Raw genomic sequence first — 17,046 nt, forward strand, 5'->3', positions numbered from 1 at the left:
TGAAGCCCCCACAAAAGCTTACCTTCCCAGTGACCATCCCCCACCCTTTTTCCTCCCCTCAGCCCGGAGTACAACTTCCTCTTGCCCTGCACGCGCTGTGAAGAAACCCCCAATCAGATCCTGATACGTCACTAACCCGCCCCTTAAGCTCCCCCGCTAGCCAGAGTCTTTATGAACCCCCAGGTCCCTGTCTACCCCCAGAGGAGTCCAGAATCGTATGCTGCCTTCTCTTCTCCATGTCCCTAGTAAAGGCCTTCTTTCTTTTCTTTGGTTCCTTTCTGTGCAGAAAACCTAACATTGACAAGGGTAGATTTCATGGGATGGGAATTGTATTTTAACAGTAAATATGACAGCCCGCGATCGCGCTGCTCCGTCTGGCCATGTGTGCCCCTTGGCTGGCCGTGGCCGCCTCGGCCACGGTGTACCCCTTCTCCGCGCGCCCGCTGGCCGGCGGGGGGCCGCTGGCCCTCGAGTCCCTGCGCAGCAAGGTGCTGCTCATCGCGAACGTGGCGTCCCTCTGAGGCACCACGGCGCGGGACTTCACCCAGATGAACGACCTGCAGGCGCGCCTCGGGCCCCGCGGCCTGGTGGTGCTCGGCTTCCCGTGCAACCAGTTCGGACACCAGGAGAACGCCAAGAAAGAGGAGATCCTGCGCTTGCTCAAGTACGTCCGGTCCGGCGGTGGGTTCGAGCCCAACTTCACTCTCTTCGAGAAGTGCGAGGTGAACGGGGCGAAGGCGCACCCGCTCTTCGCCCTCCTGCGGGAGGCCCTCCTGGCGCCCAGCGACGACCCCACCGCGCTCGTGAGCGACCCCAGGTCCATCATCTGGTCCCCGGTGTGCCACAACGACGTGGCCTGGAATTTCGAGAAGTTCCTGGTGGGCCCCGACGGCGTGCCGGTGCGCAGGTACAGCCGGCGCTTCCCCACCATCGACATCGAGCCCGACATCGAGGCCCTGCTGTCCGCGGCCCCGGCCCGGCGTAGGGCCCCCTCCCCTCCCATCCTGGCCTGGCGGGGGCTAACTGCCCTCCGGGGGTTCATCCATGAAGATGTTTGCTCTCAACCTGCGTAGAGCAACATTCGATTCCCCGTAACCCCCGAAATGGCACCGGCCCTGCCCACCCCGCCTCCACTCTCCCAGACCAAATGAGTTCCCTGCAATAAAGTGCTGGGTGTCACACACACATACACACACACATACACACACACACACACCAAAACAAACAAACAAACAAAAAACAGTAAATATGACAGTCAGGTATCCTGGCTGTAATCCCAGCATTAAGAGGCTGAAGCAGGAGGATCTCAAATTTGAGTCCCACCTGAGGAACTTAGTGAGACCCTGCCTCAAAATTTAAAAAATAGCCGGGCGTGGTGGCGCACATCTGTAATTCCAGCACTCAGGAGGCTGAGGCAGGAGGATCGTTGCAAGTTCGAGACCAGCCTGGGCTACAAAGCGAACTCAAGGCCAGCATGAACTGCATAGCAAGACCCTGTCTCAAAAAGACCAAAAATAAATAAATAAATGAGAGCGAGCCGAAGCTCTGGTCTTGAGGCTGCTGTGTGCTGGCGGGAACCTTGGTGCTCCAGCCCGAGGTCCAGCCACCTAACACCTGCCGCTGCTGTCTGGTGCGCGTCACCACGGCTAAGGAGCCAGCTCAGGGCTCCCCAGAGCCACCCGTCCTCCCTACTGCCACGTCGACCTCACCACACTCTCACCAAAGCTCACCTGTTCTTCAGGGTTCAGGAAGCTTCCTCGACTGCAGGTTTTGGCCTTACAGGGTCTCTTCCCAAAGCTGTCGGGGAAAGCCCTAGAGGGCAAGGACTGAAGTGTTCCGTTTGCCTCCTCCACAAGGACTACTGGGGTCAGTGTATGAATGATTATGGCATAAAAACCGTGATCCTGTGGTCCAGTGAACACAGGAACAAGGGCCCAGTGGGCCTATGAACAAGAGTGACTCAGGCCTGTCGGCATAATGGAAATTGTGTGTGCTCATGCACGTGTGCTGGTTTCCCTTCACCCAGGGATGATGAACCAGAGGTGGTAAAAAATAAGGCACACTCCCCCTATAAAAACAAACCGTTGGGGTAGTGGCTTACACCTGTCATCCCAGTACTCAGAAGGCTGAGGCAGGAGGATCCGTGAGTTCAAGACCAGCCTGGGCTTCATAGTGAGTTCAAAGCTGGCCTGAACTACACAGTAAGACCCTGTCTCAAAAAAACAGAAACAAAAAATAGAAAACCCTATCCACTAACCCAAGGTTATTCTAGAGGGAAATTCTCCTTCAGTAGTGGGGCCATTACAAATTCAGGTGACAGACCCCCAAGACAGAGGGGGAACAGAGAACACCTGTTTACACAATCTACACACCCAGAAAGAGGTGGCTTTTTTGGGGGGGGGGGTGTCTTTTTGAACAGCTATGCGGTTCTAGCTGGTCTTGAGCTCACTTTGTAGCTCAGGCTGGTCTTGGACTCCCAACAATCCTCCTGCCTCAGCCTCCTGAGTGCTGGAATTACAGGCGTGCCCCACCATGCCTGGCTGGGATGGCTCTTTAAAAGGCCAGTTGCCATTTTCTATAAGGACAAGGACAGGAACCTTCTGAACAGCAGTGTAGGTTCTGCACTGAGCTCTCCCCTCACAGGCCCCGAAAAGCCCTGAAACAAGGTGCATGACAGTTGTCTCTCAGAGTTCCCGAATTCCCTAACTCCTACGACACGGCTAGGTGGGCCCGAGAGTCCGTGACCACCCACCATGCTGCCTGGCTGAATGGGCGGGCCAGGGCACCACAACCCCTGAGCACTGGGACGAGTAAAATCTGTGCTGAGCAAACTGCCCTTTCCCCAATCCCACAGCGAGGAATGACATCTTGATTCCCAAGCCGCTGTCCCTAACAGAGAGCCTTCACTTCGGGTGGACCCATGCAAAAAGGAGGCCTTTTCTCCCACGCACAGCCCACGCCACAAGAAATTCACAGGGAAAGACTGGAGGATATTTGACAGTAAGGGCCATTGTTTATTGGTTCCTTTTTGCCCTCCACCTCCCCAACTTTGTGTCCCCTTTCATGCAGTGGCCTGGAGGGTGGACCACTGTGGGTGAGATGCCAGCTGAAGGTGCTCAGGTCGTCTGGGGAGCCCTGGCCCTCCCCAGGGTAACCGCCCACTTCCTGCGTCCTGACAGGCCCCCATCACTGCCCCTCCCATGCCTCAGCCTCCTTCCTCATCCATGGCTCAGCGGGGACAGTGCTGTCCCAGCCCTCCTAGCACCTGGCTCAGGCTGCTCTCTTCCCTTCTACCAGTTTCAGTCCTTCCACCCCGCCCCGTGTGTCCCCACTTCCCTGTCCTCAGACGCCTTTGCTGAGAGCAAGCTGCCTCCTTCCCTTCTCAGCGCCCCGGGGTGCCCGCGCTTTAGTGCCCCAGCTGGGTGTCAGCTCACATCTTGCTGTATCCTGGCCACCAGCGTGCCCTCCTTTGATGGGAACGCCACCTCCCCAAACTGCTCCCCCCACATCAAGCGGGGCTCCAGCCTCCTGCCGGAAGCCTTGCTAATCCCTCGGGGCACCGGCGCTTTGGTACAGTACTGGTCCTGGGTGTCCAGGGGACACTTCATCTGCCTTCCTGCAGAGGAGGCCATCATCTCATGGGCTAAGGACGTAAAATCCCACAGGGTCCTGCCAGCCAGTTTCTCTCTCACAGGGCCCGATGGTCTAACCCAGGGACCCTTCAGACGTCCGAAAAGAAGTGGAGAACACACTCGCAGCTCCTGAGGAAGTTGTAACTCTCAGAAATTAAAAAAAACAAAACCACCACCTAAATGGGCTCCCGGAGGCCAAAGCTCTTCTACTGTGCTGTACGCCTGGGGCCTTGCAACTGGGCCAATGAATGAGACCTTGGGTAACCATGGAAACCGGCACGGTCCAGCCTCAGGCTCCCAGACCACTTTTCCTCTCAGGCTTATTTCTCCTTTCAGGCCTCCCCAGGATCACGTGCCATGGTTTCAAAAACGGGGGTCCTTCCGCAAGCCGCGGGGCCTCCCCACAGAGGGCCGGCGTTCGCAGGCTGCTCTCTTGCGCAGCCAGCCAGGGGACACGGACGGACGTGGAGGGCTTGGGTGGGGCCGTCTCCTTCTCCGTCTGGCCTGGAAACTTCCTGCGTGGAAGCCGTCGGTTGAGGAGGCTCCTGGAAGTGAAAAAGTCCCCGTGCAGGACAAGCCAAATCCCTTCTGACTTTGCTGTCAATGACAGCCTCATGGATGTCTCCTGCTTCTCTCAGAGGAAGCGGACAAACCAAACTGGGAAAATTGTGACAGAAAAATGACAGGCAGCCATTGGCACTGACATTATTTGTAGTTTCGGGTTTTTCATTGTTTTGCTTTTTAATTGTTTTTCCTAGAAAAGAAACACACAACCAGGGGGATTTATGTGACAAACTAGTGATGTTGGGAAGGCAGGGGGAGAGAGAGGTGGGAGGCGTGGGAATCTAGTAAAAAGAGGGTTCTGAATCACGTGGCACGGTCTTCGGGGGCATGTGCAGGTCCTCGTGAGCGACCGTTCCCTTTGGCATGCGTGTTGGGTGCCCGCTCAGACATCCGGGGTGCCAATGATGGACTCGAGACTTTACAGAAAGATGTAATTCGGCTCCTTGGCTTTGTGCTCAGGTATCATCCGGCAGCCTTTCCTGCCTAAGAGAAGGGTCTGTAGGAGTGGGGGTCACGCCGGGGCACACTTTGGCATCAAGCGGTGAACTCCAGGCAGCCGCTCGCTCACATGCAGACGTGGTCTCCGCACAGGCATCTGTCCGGACATCCTTGGTCAACCCAGCACAAGGCCGATCGGGACACCACAGACCCAGTCTCCGCTCCTGTGCAAGTGCCTGTGCCCTTGCAGGTGGGAGGAGACTGGAGCGGGCCTCCGCTCAGGTCAGCGCTGAACACAGATCCAGAGAAGCCAGGAACTGGGCGAGGACAATTTGGCCTCTGGATCCACACTGAAGATCTCTTGAATTTTGCTTACTTTATGCCCCAGGTCTTGGGGCAGAAAATTCAGCTGGACCCACAGCAAATGGTGTAACCAGAGCAAGAGCTGGGTAAGAAGGAGCCAGGAGCACACCCCGGGCCAGAGGACATTCAGGAAGGGGAGAGAGGCATGCAGCAGGCTGTGGCCCCAAGGTGCAGGCTAGGGACAGCTGGGCCTGCTAGTCTGACCCCAACATGTGGGGGCTCCGCTGGCTGGACTTCCTATGTGGACAGGGGAGGGTCCGGCCCTGCTGTGGTCCCCATTCCTGAGCTGAGGCCAGGCTACGTCTCAGAGCCGCAGTCCTGAGGAGCACCACACTGGCCGGCCAGCCAGGCCATGGTCCTCAGCCCCCGGGGACCGCACGGCTCTGGTTCCACAGGGAGGCCCCAGGGAGCCAGAGGGGCTGGGCAGGAAGGAGCCGGGGGACAGAGGCTGCGTTCTGCATGGGGAGACCTGGAAGAGGGGACCACGGGCTCGAGAGGAACTGTGGTCCCAAATATTGCAGAGCCCAAGGGATGGGATACATTTCTGAAAAACAACAACAGCCTATTTTAAAAAGAGAATATGCTTGCTGTTGCTTGGTTTTGTTTTTCCTTTTAAAACCACTCACATTTTAAAAGGTGAAGGGGCTGGGAGACTGAGTCCCCTTCATGCTAATCCGATGTAGGCACCAGGAGGCCTCGGTCTCCTGCCCAGCTCCGCTCCCCTTGCCTGGCACCAGCCACTCAAAGCCAGGGCAGGGCGGGGAGAGCAACTGCTCTGCTCCCCTTCGGACCGGAACACTGGCAGGGAGAAGGCCAAAGACTAAAGTGCAGAGAATCCCCGGAGTGGGCAGCCTGGGACCGGGCACTTGGAGAGGGAAGGAGGGGGTGGGTGCAGGGCCACAGCTGTGGGACACACACCGACCTGGTGACCCTTCTCTCTGGGACTGTCCACTCTCAGCAGCTCCCCAAGCAAAGTCCCGGTCCCAAAGATATGGCCCATCCCTGGTTGGTAGTGACTCAGGAGCAGGAAGGGGGCAGAGGGCGGCAGGGAGAAGAGTGCTTTATGTAAAACTGCTGGATCCCAGCTTCCGGGAGCAGGGATGCGGGGACAACCCTAGGCAGTCTCTCCCGGGGAGGGTTTGATGAAGATGACTGGGTCCTACCGGTGAGGACTGCTGGGAAGCCACCTCTGGGTGGGAGGGGCCACCGAAGGAAGCCCCGGCTTCCACTAGGGCGTGTAGGCAGGGGGCGGCTGGAACTGGTTGATGACCTCGTACTCGGCTGGGTAGGGCTCGTTCTCCTCCATCTCCGACAGCAGCTCCAGCGCCTGCTCCTCCTCCTCTGTGGGGTAGTGGCGCAGGAGGTTGGCCGCGGTGGCCAGGATGGAGGCTCCGCCAGCGCCTGCGACCAGGTAGAAGCTGACGGCAAAGGTGACGTAGACCTGGGAGCCGTGGTATTTTTTATGTTGCTGCTGCTGGGCCAGGATGAGTTCAGAAGCCCAGTAAGAGAAGCCGATGACGGTGGCACACTGCAGGACTAGGGGGCAGAGGGGCAGCACACAGGAAATTAGTAGGCACCCTGCAGCCAAGATGCTTGAAGAACCAATCAAGCTCTCACCCAATTCTCAGAAACTTGCCTGACCCCAGTCCCTGCAAGGAGGCCCTCGCTGGGCCAGGGGATGCTTGGGCTAAGGTGGAGACAGCTGTCCGACCCGAGACAGACAGGTTCGCTCGGCCTTAAGGATGTGCAGTGGGAGCAAGCCACGGTGGCGCATGCCTGTCATCCCAGCACCCTGGGAAGGTGAGCCAGGAGGAGGGCAAGTTCAAGCCCAGCCCGGGCAACTTAGCAGAAACTGTCTCAAAATATAAAATAAAAAAGGGTTGGCGATATAGCTCGGTGCAAAGGCTCTGGATTCAATCCTCAGTATCATAAAAAACAAACTGTAACTGGTACATTAGGGCACCGGATGTCAATGGGTACTTAAGGAATAGATAAGGTCCTGCAGTTTGGGACCTGGAGGTGGCCAGCATCACACATCAAAGTGACACACCAGCCTGGTCACGAGGGAAGAAAGCAGCCGCGCACAAGCGTGGAGGTTGGTGTGCAGGCTGCCAGGAGGGGGACAGGGAATGACCCGACCATGCACTCCAGGAAGACAGCCTGCTTCCTTCCCTGCTCAGTCCAAACCTGGAGCCCCAGTGGGCTTCAAATGCCACCTTGTGAGAGCTGTGAAATTCCGGCTGAACTGAACAACATTCCCTCCCTCTGCAGCTGGGCTCAGCAGGACTGTGACCCTGTGAGGGTATGTGCAAACGACTGAGCCAAACTGCAAATGTGCCTGATGTGCTGCGAAGGGGTGGACGTGTCGCACAAGCACCTGGCACGCGTGTGCTCACAGATGACTTTCACACCCCCAGCCTCCCCAGAACGCCCTACCCCAAAGCAGCTCCTTCCCCACACAAGCAGCCAGGACTCACCTGTGAGGATGTGGGCGAAGGCATAGCGGCGGGTGATCTTCAGGGCTGGGTGCTTGGGCCCAAAGACGTCCAGAAGGAATGCGGAGAGACTACATAGGATGCCCAGGAAGCAGAAGGCAGCAATGACCCGCAGGAGCAGCACTGTCTGGGGATTCATGCAGAAATCTGGGGGGATGAGGGACAACCAAAGCTCAGAGCTGCAGGTAACAGCCTGGTGTGGGCCCTGCCTAAAGCTTGACCCCTCTGCCACTGTCCTGGGCAGAGGGGGGACCCAGCTGGTCTGCAAAGGAGTGGGCACAACTTCCACACTAGCAGTAGGGAATCTGGGGTCACTGCTCTCCCATGCACCTCCTGTCCTCCTCTTTCAATGAGATAAGTCTGCGCATAGGATCCTGTTCCACTGTCTGCCAAGCTCTCCCAGCCATTCTCAAAGATGCTGACAATCGGTCACCCTGCATGCTAATCCGTTTTGCGGAAGGATGCTCACAGGCGCCAAGGAAACCCCACTGACTTTTGAGCAGAGACTCCCAGACCAGCAAAGGCCAGAGGCCAATTCATGTCCCTCCTCCTTTCCTCAACTCATTCATTCCCTTTCTGTTCCCCAAAGAAGCTGAGGATACTACACTAAATAAAAGAGGCCAAACACAGCCTGGCTCCACTCAGATGAGATACCTAGAAGTATTGAGGAGGCGACAGAGACAGAAAGTGGACAGCTTTACCCTGATATTACCATGGGGTTATTACTCTGTGTACAGAGTTTCTGTTTGGGGTGATGGAAAAATTCTAGACAGAATGATGACGATGATGATGGTGATAGTTGTACAACAATGTAAAAATACTTCATGATGCCGAGCTGGATGGTGTCATTGGTCATATGGTATTTTTTTTTTTTGAGCTGGGCATGGTGGCACACGCCTTTAATCCCAGCACTCAGAAGGCTGAAGCAGGAAGACTGCTGTGAGTTCAAAACCAGTCTGGGCTACAAAGTGAGCTCAAGGCCAGCCTGAACTGCATAGCGTGACCCTGTCTCAAAAAGACAAAAAATAAAGTTTTTTGACACAGGGTCTTGCTACATTGTTCAGGCTGGCTTTGAACTCACTATTTCATACTTGGGGCAATCTTCCAGCCTCAGCCTCCCAAGTCCTGGGATTACAGGCATTTGCCACCATATGTGGCTTATCATGGTAAACTTTATGTTAATATGTGTTATAGTAAAAAAAAAACTTAGGGAAGAAGGAAAACTTTCAAACAGTTTAGACAAATGTGTAACTACAACAAGGGATTTAATGAATTAAGATGCTGGGGCTGGGGCTAGGCTCTGGGGCAGAGCACTTCCTTGCATGTATCTAAATTAAAAAAAAAAAAAAAAAGAATTTAAAACGGGCTGCGGATGTAGCTCAGTGAGAAGGCCATGGGTCCCTGGGTTCAATTCCCAGTACCACCAAAACAAAACAAAGCACAAATTCTCCAGACAGCTGCTGGCTGGGCCCAAAGGCTCGTGTGCCTCCATCTGGCTCCAGGTCACCCAGCAGGCTGTCCTCGAGCTATCTGTTATGATCTTGTCTGCTGGCCATCTGCTCGGGGCCTGAGAATCTAGTCTGCCTGAGTCCTGCCTGCAGCCAGCACCAGGGGCAGAAGGAATCAAAGCCCATGGCTTTCCCTTAGCAAAAACTCTAGAAGCCAGGGCTGTCGATACCTGGGCATTGTTAAAAGCTGGAGGCTGCATGGCACATGGCAGGGATGAGGCAGGTTATATGCAATCTTCTAGTCTTTCTTGGAATAACTGCTGGAGTAAAGATGCAAGGGCTGACAGCACAGCAGCCTGTAGCAGCCGTGTCAGATACCGCCTGTGCCACTCAGCACAGCCTGGAACGCTGGTCTTGAACTCACTTTGTAGCCCAGGCTGGCTTTGAACTCATGGTAATTCTCCTGCCTCAGGTTCCCAAGTGCTGGGATTATAGGCATGAGCCACTACACCCGGCTCCCCCACCATCCTGTCTTTTTTGAGACAGGGTCTCACTATGCAGTTCAGGTTGACCTTGAACTCACTTTGTAGCCCAGGTTGGTCTTGAACTCACAACGATCCTCCTGCCTCAGCCTCCCAAGTGCTGCGATTTACAGGCATGCGCTACCACGCCCGGTCTTCTCTTTTTTTAAAAGATAGGGTCTCCCTATGTAGTTCAGGCTGTCCTTGAACTCACCATGTGGCCCAGGCTGATCTTCAACTTGCACTGATCCTCCTGCCTCAGCCTCCCAAGTGCTGCGATTTACAGGCATGCGCTACCACGCCCGGTCTTCTCTTTTTTTAAAAGATAGGGTCTCCCTATGTAGTTCAAGCTGTCCTTGAACTCACCATGTGGCCCAGGCTGATCTTCAACTTGCACTGATCCTCCTGCCTCAGCCTCCCAAGTGCTGGGATTACAGGCTTGCCACCACACCCAGCAATTTCCTTATCCTTAAAAATGTGCACCTATTATATACATTCCTATGGGCCTTAAATTTCACGATATTTATTTTTTTGTCTTTGTTTTGGTACCGGGAATTGAATTCAGGACCTTGCCCTTGCCAGGTAGGCATCTGTGCTGCTGAGTTATATCCCCAGCCCGTTTTTTGTCTTTTTGAGACAGGTTCTCCCTATGCAGTTCAGGCTGGCCTTGAGCTCCTTTTGTAGCCCAGGCTGGTCTTGAACTCACAATGATCCTCCTGCTTCAACCTCCCGAGTGCTGGGATTAAAGGCATGCACTACCACACCCGGCCCACACCATTTATTTTAATAATAAGAAAGCTGGGGATGGTGGTGCATGCCCGTAATCCCAGTACGTGGGAGGCTCAGGCAGGAGGGTTGGTGCAAGTTGAAGATCAGCCTGGGCTACACAGTGAGCAAGGCCAATCTGAACTACATAGCGAGACCCTTTTCCAAAACAAAATAAAACAACAACAAAAAGAGAGACGTGCATCTGCTGGCAGGCCTCACAGAGGACTCCTGAAGGGCACACATCTTTGGCAGAGCCTCACACACCCCTGCAGGAACAGCCGCTGCAGAGATGGGTCAAGTGCTGATCCTTGCTGCCACTCAAGAGATCCGTCATGCAGCTCAGATGCGGATCCAGAGGCTCTAGGAAGTTAAATGACTTCCTGCAGGTCACACAGTGACCCCAAACCCTGCCCTGTGCTGCTTGGAATCACCAGGCACCAGCCGGCCACTTTCTCTCCCCTGACGGAGATAATCAATCACGTCTTAAGCAGTGCATGTACGGGCAGGGTCAGATGCTAACGGGAATGCTGGCAGTGCCATCCATACAGCCTGCAGCTGAGCTCACTGGCGGACCAGCTGGAAGCGTGAAATCTCCAAAACAAAAACAAACAAACAAACAAAAAGCAAAAGAGGTTTGCGCCCTTCCGTGAGGGGAAGCGCTCACATGAGGACTTCCTGGGCAAAGCCGGCTTGGTGCGGTGTTCAGGCCTCTGTAGCACTGGGGCCTCACAGTCCAGCTTGGGAAGCGGCCGGGACATCAGCCAGGCTCTGGCCCTGGCACCAACTCCTAGGGCTACCCAGGCTCCAGGTTACCCTGCCCACCCTCAGCCTGAGCCTCAGGATCACTGAAAGCAGTAACTCCTGCCTCAGCCGCCATGGGGGCATGGGGAGGACCCACTGGCACTGACGCTGCCCGTGAAAGGGAAGCCACCTGGACTGTCACTGCCCCGCTAGCAAGCAGCTGTTTCGGCTGGGCCACGGTCACCCCCAGGGCATCTTTCCTTTGGCTTTATTTTTTTGAGACAGGGCCTTTCTAGGTAGCCCAGGCTGAGTTTGAACTTGCAGCAATCCTCCTGCCCCAGCCTCCCAAGGGCTAAGATTACAGGAATGTGCCTCCATCCCCGGCAGCACCTTTCCTTCTTACACTGACACTTCCTGCCAGTGTTGGGCAGAGGAGGCACCCATCAAAGCCAGACTGAGGCTCACCCCTCAGGGGGATAGTGCGGCACCCAGAAGGGGCTTTTGACCCAAGACTCAAACAGGTTTTGTTTTGCTGAGTGTGCTGGCGCACACCTGTAATCCCAGCACTTGGGAGGGTGAGGCTATGAGTTTGAGGCCAGCCTGAGACACACTGTGAGTTGAAGGCCAGACTGAACCACATAGAGAGATCTTGTTTCAAACAGACAAACAATATCAACAAGATTCATGGGGCCGGAAATATGACTCAGTGGCACAAGTGCCTGCCTAGCAAGTGCAAGGTCCTGAGTTCGATTTCCGGTAACAACAACAAAAAAACCAACAACAACAAAATCCAGATTTTGTTTCAACTCTCTTTCTCTAGAAGCTTCGAGTAAGCCCTCGAGTTTAGTGGAAAAGCCGAAAATGTGACTGTCCTTTTGGGAGATGCTACTGGATACCCCAGGAGCTCGCTCCGTGTCACAGGTGGACTATCACCAGGGGATCTCAGAGCACACAAGAAAGACAGGCTGTCACCCCAGACATGCTGCACGCCCAGCTCAGAGCCTCTCCTGGGGCCAGGACCTCAACATCTTTCTCTCTTCCCTTGCAAGGCATCAGTCTGGCAGGGAACACTCCTTACAGAGGACTGCTGGAGGGAGACACAAGTCCCCAGGGTCACACAGGTACGGCTTTATTTGTGGGAGAAAGGGCACACAAGATAAGGTCCCAACTTTAAATCCGAAACAGTGCTTTGGCCCACAACACTCAGGCCAGACACGCAGCAGGTCACATCCTGCAGTTGTGCCCTGCCTGCTTCCTTGGGTAAACATTGCTTGACTGTCCCCCTAGTCCCCAGGGAAGGAGGCAGCTGCTGTGTAATAGGATCCGAGGAGCTGACTTTGCCCAAGGTCGCCCGTGAGTCACCGGCTGGATTTGTTTTGCAGGCCTGGGCTCTTCCTGTCCACCTGCCTGTCATCCTCTAATCCCCACCTGACCTTCGTGGGCCGCAGGCCCCTCCCTGCCGCTTATTCCTTGTGCGTCGTCCTTGTCCCTCTCCGTGTGTGCTGTCCCACTTGCTCAGCCTCTCCCTACTGTGACTTTTTTTGGGTTCCTGACAGCACTGTGACAAAGGCCACTAACAGAACCCTCTTATGCCAGCCTTGTCATCCCACAGACACCAGGGGTGCCTGCCAGCCTCAAGGGACCTGTATCAGCCACCACCCTTGGGCCCTTTCTGGCAGGCCCTCGGGCTTCCACGGGCTACCATCCATCAATCAGGATTCACCTGACTTCAAATCCCAACCTCCTCATCCTTCGAAGAGGCTTCCTGAGGGTGCTGGCAGAGCCGCCCTTTGCTGGCCATGCTGAGAGGCAGAAAGGATTTGGGGCTCTGCTTCCCAGGGCTACTAAAGGTCTGGACCTGAGCCCAGATTGTGGGCTGTACCCAAAAGAGTGGTACAGGAAGCAGGCTGCCTCTGGGAAGTGAAGAATTCAGGTCAGAATCCTCTGAGCTGGTCTGCATTTGCTAAAGCTCCAAGGCTCTGTGGGTGATGCTGGGAGGATGAGTGGCTTTGTTTGCCTCAAGACCACCCACCAAGGCACTATGGGATAAAAAGCACAGTTTGTGTCAAAAACTCAGCTAGAACTAAGAGGCTGAGGCAGAATGATCTCAAGTTCAAGCCCAGCCCAGTCACTAAGGTAGGAATACAGCAGGCTTAGCAAGACTCTGTCCCCCAGAAAAATTTTTTTAAAAGGACTGCGGATGCAGTTCAGTGACCAGATCCTGGGTTCAACCCCAGTACCCTAGTACGGCACAAAAAAAGAAAAAGATAGGCCACTCTGAATAAAAGAAAAGGAGACATGGGGAGCAGTAAGGCATGGTAACGATGAGTGCAGACTTTGGAGTCAAAGCACCCAGGCTGGCTGTGTCCCTAGGCAGGTCGCCCAACCTCCGTGACTGAGATCTACATGAAGCACGCTGACAGCAGCACCGGCCAACCCCACACACTGTTCAGGAGATGCTGCAAGCTGACAGGCAGTGTGCCTTGAATGGTGCCAATGCCTGGCACTCAGGTGCTGAGAGGTGGTACCTGTCACCTGTAGAGACCCGAAAGGCTCTGTTCTCCCTCAGGAGGATCTATGAGCACCGTTAACCTGTGCCCACAGCTCTGCTCCTTCTCGAGATGGGGGATATTCAGGCTTGCAAGTCACAACTGCTGGGCCCAGAGAGTCACAATCACACAGGATAACACAGGTGTGAAGGCGCAGTAGGACCAAAAGACCAGGTATGGAGAGAAGGGAGAGACCCCCTGATTTCTCAGTGCGCATGACAGCTCCCGAAGGACCACGGCCAATTCCCCCGTTAACAGGCACCAAATGTTCCCAGTTTGTGACAGCCAAGGAGACAGCCAGGGCAAGTGAGCAGAAACTACACCTGGGTTAAGATTTCCAAGCAGTAGCCAGGTGTGGTGGCACATGCCTGCAATCCCAGCACTCTGGGAGGCTGAGGCAGGAGGATCACAAGTTCAAGCCCAGCCTAGGCAATTTAACAACTTATAGACCCTGTCTTAAGATGAAAATATAAAAAAAGGGCTGCGGATACAGCTCCGTGCGAAGGCCTTGAGTTCAATCCCCAGTACCTCACCAACACCAACACCCTCTAAACGTGTAACAAATAGAATATAAAGGTTGCCGGGCATGGTGGTACATGCCTGAATCCCAGCACTTGGGAGGTTGAGGCAGGAGGATTATTGTGAATTTGAGACCAGCCTGGGCTACAGAGTCAGTTCAGGCCAGTCTGAACTGCATAGCTAGACCCTGCCTCAAGATGCAAAAAATAAATAAATAAATAAATAAATACAAATAAAGGCTGAAGTAATACGCTTTACAAAAGACGACATCTGGTCTGAGTTCTTTCTCAGAAAGGGTAAATACGTGGGAACAGAGGAGAGGGTGCACCAATGTTTTTATTTTAACATGGCTTTGACAAGAATGCACACCAAAAAAAAAAAAAAATGCACACCAAATTACAGTCTCATAAGATTACTCTTTATGACTGTTGAAATGAAACAAAGCATAGAAACTGGGGGAAAAAACAATTTGATATCTGCATCAATAAATGCATGCCAGTCTCAGCTACGCACCCCCTCAAGCTGGGTAGTCTTGGGGAGAGTGCTTCACCTTTCAGGGGCATGATTTCCTGAGCCTCTGCAATAAGGATGTGCTGTCATATCACCTCCTCTCCACCATGAGACTTTTAGGAACCCTCTACCCCAAAGGTGAGCTGCAGAGAGAACACATTCTCAGCTCACTCCTAGCTTGCAGGTGACACTGAACTCCCGAAACATCGAAACACCGTGGGATCGAGCACAAAAGGCCTGGCTGAAGGTGGGAAGCTGGCAGCTGTGCTTCCAAGAGGCAAGCAGCGGGGAACATGCTGAGGGGAAAACCATCCACACCCACTCCATCCTGAAGGCATCTGTGCCATCAGCTATGTGCCAAGGGAAAGGCTTCATTACCACAAGGCCTCCACCAGGTGGACAACTTCAGTTTTAAATAGCCAACTGGGCTGAGGGCATCATGATTGTGAATCTGGAAACAAACCAGAAGCCCCCATCCTGTTCTCTACAGAACCATCCTAAAGCCTCTAAAACCCAAGAGAGAAGCAAAGCATGAAGAGAAGGCTCAAAGACAACAGGAGGCCACAAGCTAAGGTTTCTCAGCACAGGGCTGAGGATGTAGCTCAGCAACACAAGTGCTTGCCTAGCAAGTGCGAGGTCCTGAGTTCGACTCCCGGTATCAAAAAAAAAAAAAAAAAAAAAAAAAAATCTCAGCTCAGGCCTGCAGAAGTAGTACATGGAGTCATCACAGAGGTAGCTGTCCCCTTCTCACCACCGGGCCTGAACCCTTCAAGAGGTAAATGAGCAGGCAGGCTCCTGGCAGGAAGGGTGCTGATGGGTGGGGCAGCACACACCTGGAATGCATCACAGCCAGAGACACTCGAGGCAACAGGAAGAACATCAAGAGTGGCTCAAAGATCTTGGGGTGACAACTGTGCTCTAAGGACTGTTTGGGGTCCACTGACCATTTTTAGGGTCAAAACCAGACAGTGTAGTCCTGCTCTCACCGGAACGTGTACCCTCACTGCTGGAGACAGGAAGTAGAAGCTGAGCTAGGGGCTTCCTGGGACAGGCCTTCCTGTAGGCCCTGGGCTCCTGCTGGCGACCCACTGACTTCTGATGACCTAAAACGCCACACCCCCTTTCTCTTATAAAAGTCCAATTACCCTAGAACCCTAAAATAGCCTCTAAAACCTAGTTGTATTAAAACTTCTTTTCTCTCCATCTGTCCTGACACAGCTTGCTGTACCCCATAGGTTCCTGAGGAGGGGATGACGGATTGTGACACCTAGCACCCTTGTCTTCTCCATACACAACGCAGGCAGAATCCTAAAACAGCAGCACACAGGATTAGCATGGCTGTGGGGAGTAGGTGCTTAGCTGAATAACATCAGAATTAATGAGGGGCCGGACCCCAAAGAGAGCCACCTGGTGGGCATGAGCACCAGGCAGGACAGGGGCCGTTTGCTTCAACCAAGGGCCGGTCTCTGCTAAGCTTCGCTTCAGCCAGGTCCCCATGCCGCACCGCCCCCCAGGCCGGAGGGAAGGCGCGCTGAGTCCTCACCTTTCAGCAGGTCCGGGTGCACGTAGCCCAGCACGTCCGAGACCCCCAGCTCCTGGCGGGAACAGGTGCCTCCGTGGATGTGCAGCCAGGCGGGTTCGGCGAGGGCAGTGCATAACGCCGTGATGGACAGGGCTCCGGGCAGGGCCGAAGCTAGGCTACGCTCGGGCTGCTTGGGCAGAGCGCTGCCTCCCGGGCTCCTCCGCCGGCGCCCGCCGGGCAGCCCTGCGCCTCCAGGGGCGTACATGTCCGGGGCCGCCCGCCGTCGCTGTGCGGTCGCTGCGGGTCACCTGCCTATCCCGGGAAGGAGAGCAATGCCCTGGGTGCCGGCGCGGGGCTGTCAGGGCTGACAGCGGAGGATGACAGTGACGGGTGGGACCCAGGGCTGAGCAGAGACCGAAGGACTGCGGGAACTAGGGGGGCGGGGACCGGAGCTCAGAATTAAGGGTGCGGGGTAAGGGCCAGGAGTGGGAGGGCCGGTGGGGTCTGTGCAGACCAGAATGGGGCGTCGCAGAGACACTGGGGATTGGCCACTGGGGGAGGGGAGAACCTGAAGCCAGGGTCTTGGCCAGAGGGTGACGAAGGGCGGAGGACCCGGCTGGGCCGCGGGGATCCGGGACCAAAGATCTAGGACCTGCACTTTAGGGTGCGACCTGCGGAAAAAAGACCCTCCTCCTTCCGCCCCTGCTCCTCACCGGTCAGCAGGCCTCAGGGCTGGGATGGCGCCGCTCCGCCCCGTCACGGGCTTCTCGGCTGCCTGGGACCGAGAGATCCCAGGCCCCAATCCCGCAACGCCCAGACCGACCCGGCCGATGCACTTCCGGCTTCCTCCTCCTCTGCCTCCGCCTCCTCCGGCTCCCCGCCCCCTGCCCCGCCCGCGCCGCTGCCTGCGCGCGCAGCCGGTTCTCTGCGCAGGGCCTTATGGGATTAGTAGTTTGGGGCGGGCTCGCTGCGCTTC

At 55.2% G+C, this 17,046-nt stretch overlaps 1 protein-coding gene and 1 pseudogene across 1 annotated transcript; one reads left to right on the plus strand and one right to left on the minus strand.

Moving 5' to 3' along the window:
- The first annotated feature begins 379 nt into the window (after positions 1 to 379).
- Positions 380 to 1,073, plus strand: LOC102026210 (annotated as a pseudogene).
- A 3,264-nt stretch (positions 1,074 to 4,337) lies between these two features.
- Tmem127 (transmembrane protein 127) lies at positions 4,338 to 16,945 on the minus strand. The gene is made up of 4 exons (XM_005400654.2): positions 16,784 to 16,945; positions 16,092 to 16,382; positions 7,475 to 7,639; positions 4,338 to 6,533 (listed from the first exon to the last, which is right to left on the minus strand). The coding sequence occupies exons 2-4, from the start codon at positions 16,333 to 16,335 to the stop codon at positions 6,226 to 6,228; spliced, it is 717 nt and encodes a 238-aa protein (XP_005400711.1). The 5' UTR covers positions 16,336 to 16,382; positions 16,784 to 16,945; the 3' UTR covers positions 4,338 to 6,225.
- Positions 16,946 to 17,046: the final 101 nt, after the last annotated feature.

The sequence above is a fragment of the Chinchilla lanigera genome, unplaced genomic scaffold (genome assembly GCF_000276665.1).
Source record: "Chinchilla lanigera isolate Chin_1 unplaced genomic scaffold, ChiLan1.0 scaffold00069, whole genome shotgun sequence".
Classification (NCBI taxonomy): Eukaryota; Metazoa; Chordata; class Mammalia; order Rodentia; family Chinchillidae; genus Chinchilla; species Chinchilla lanigera.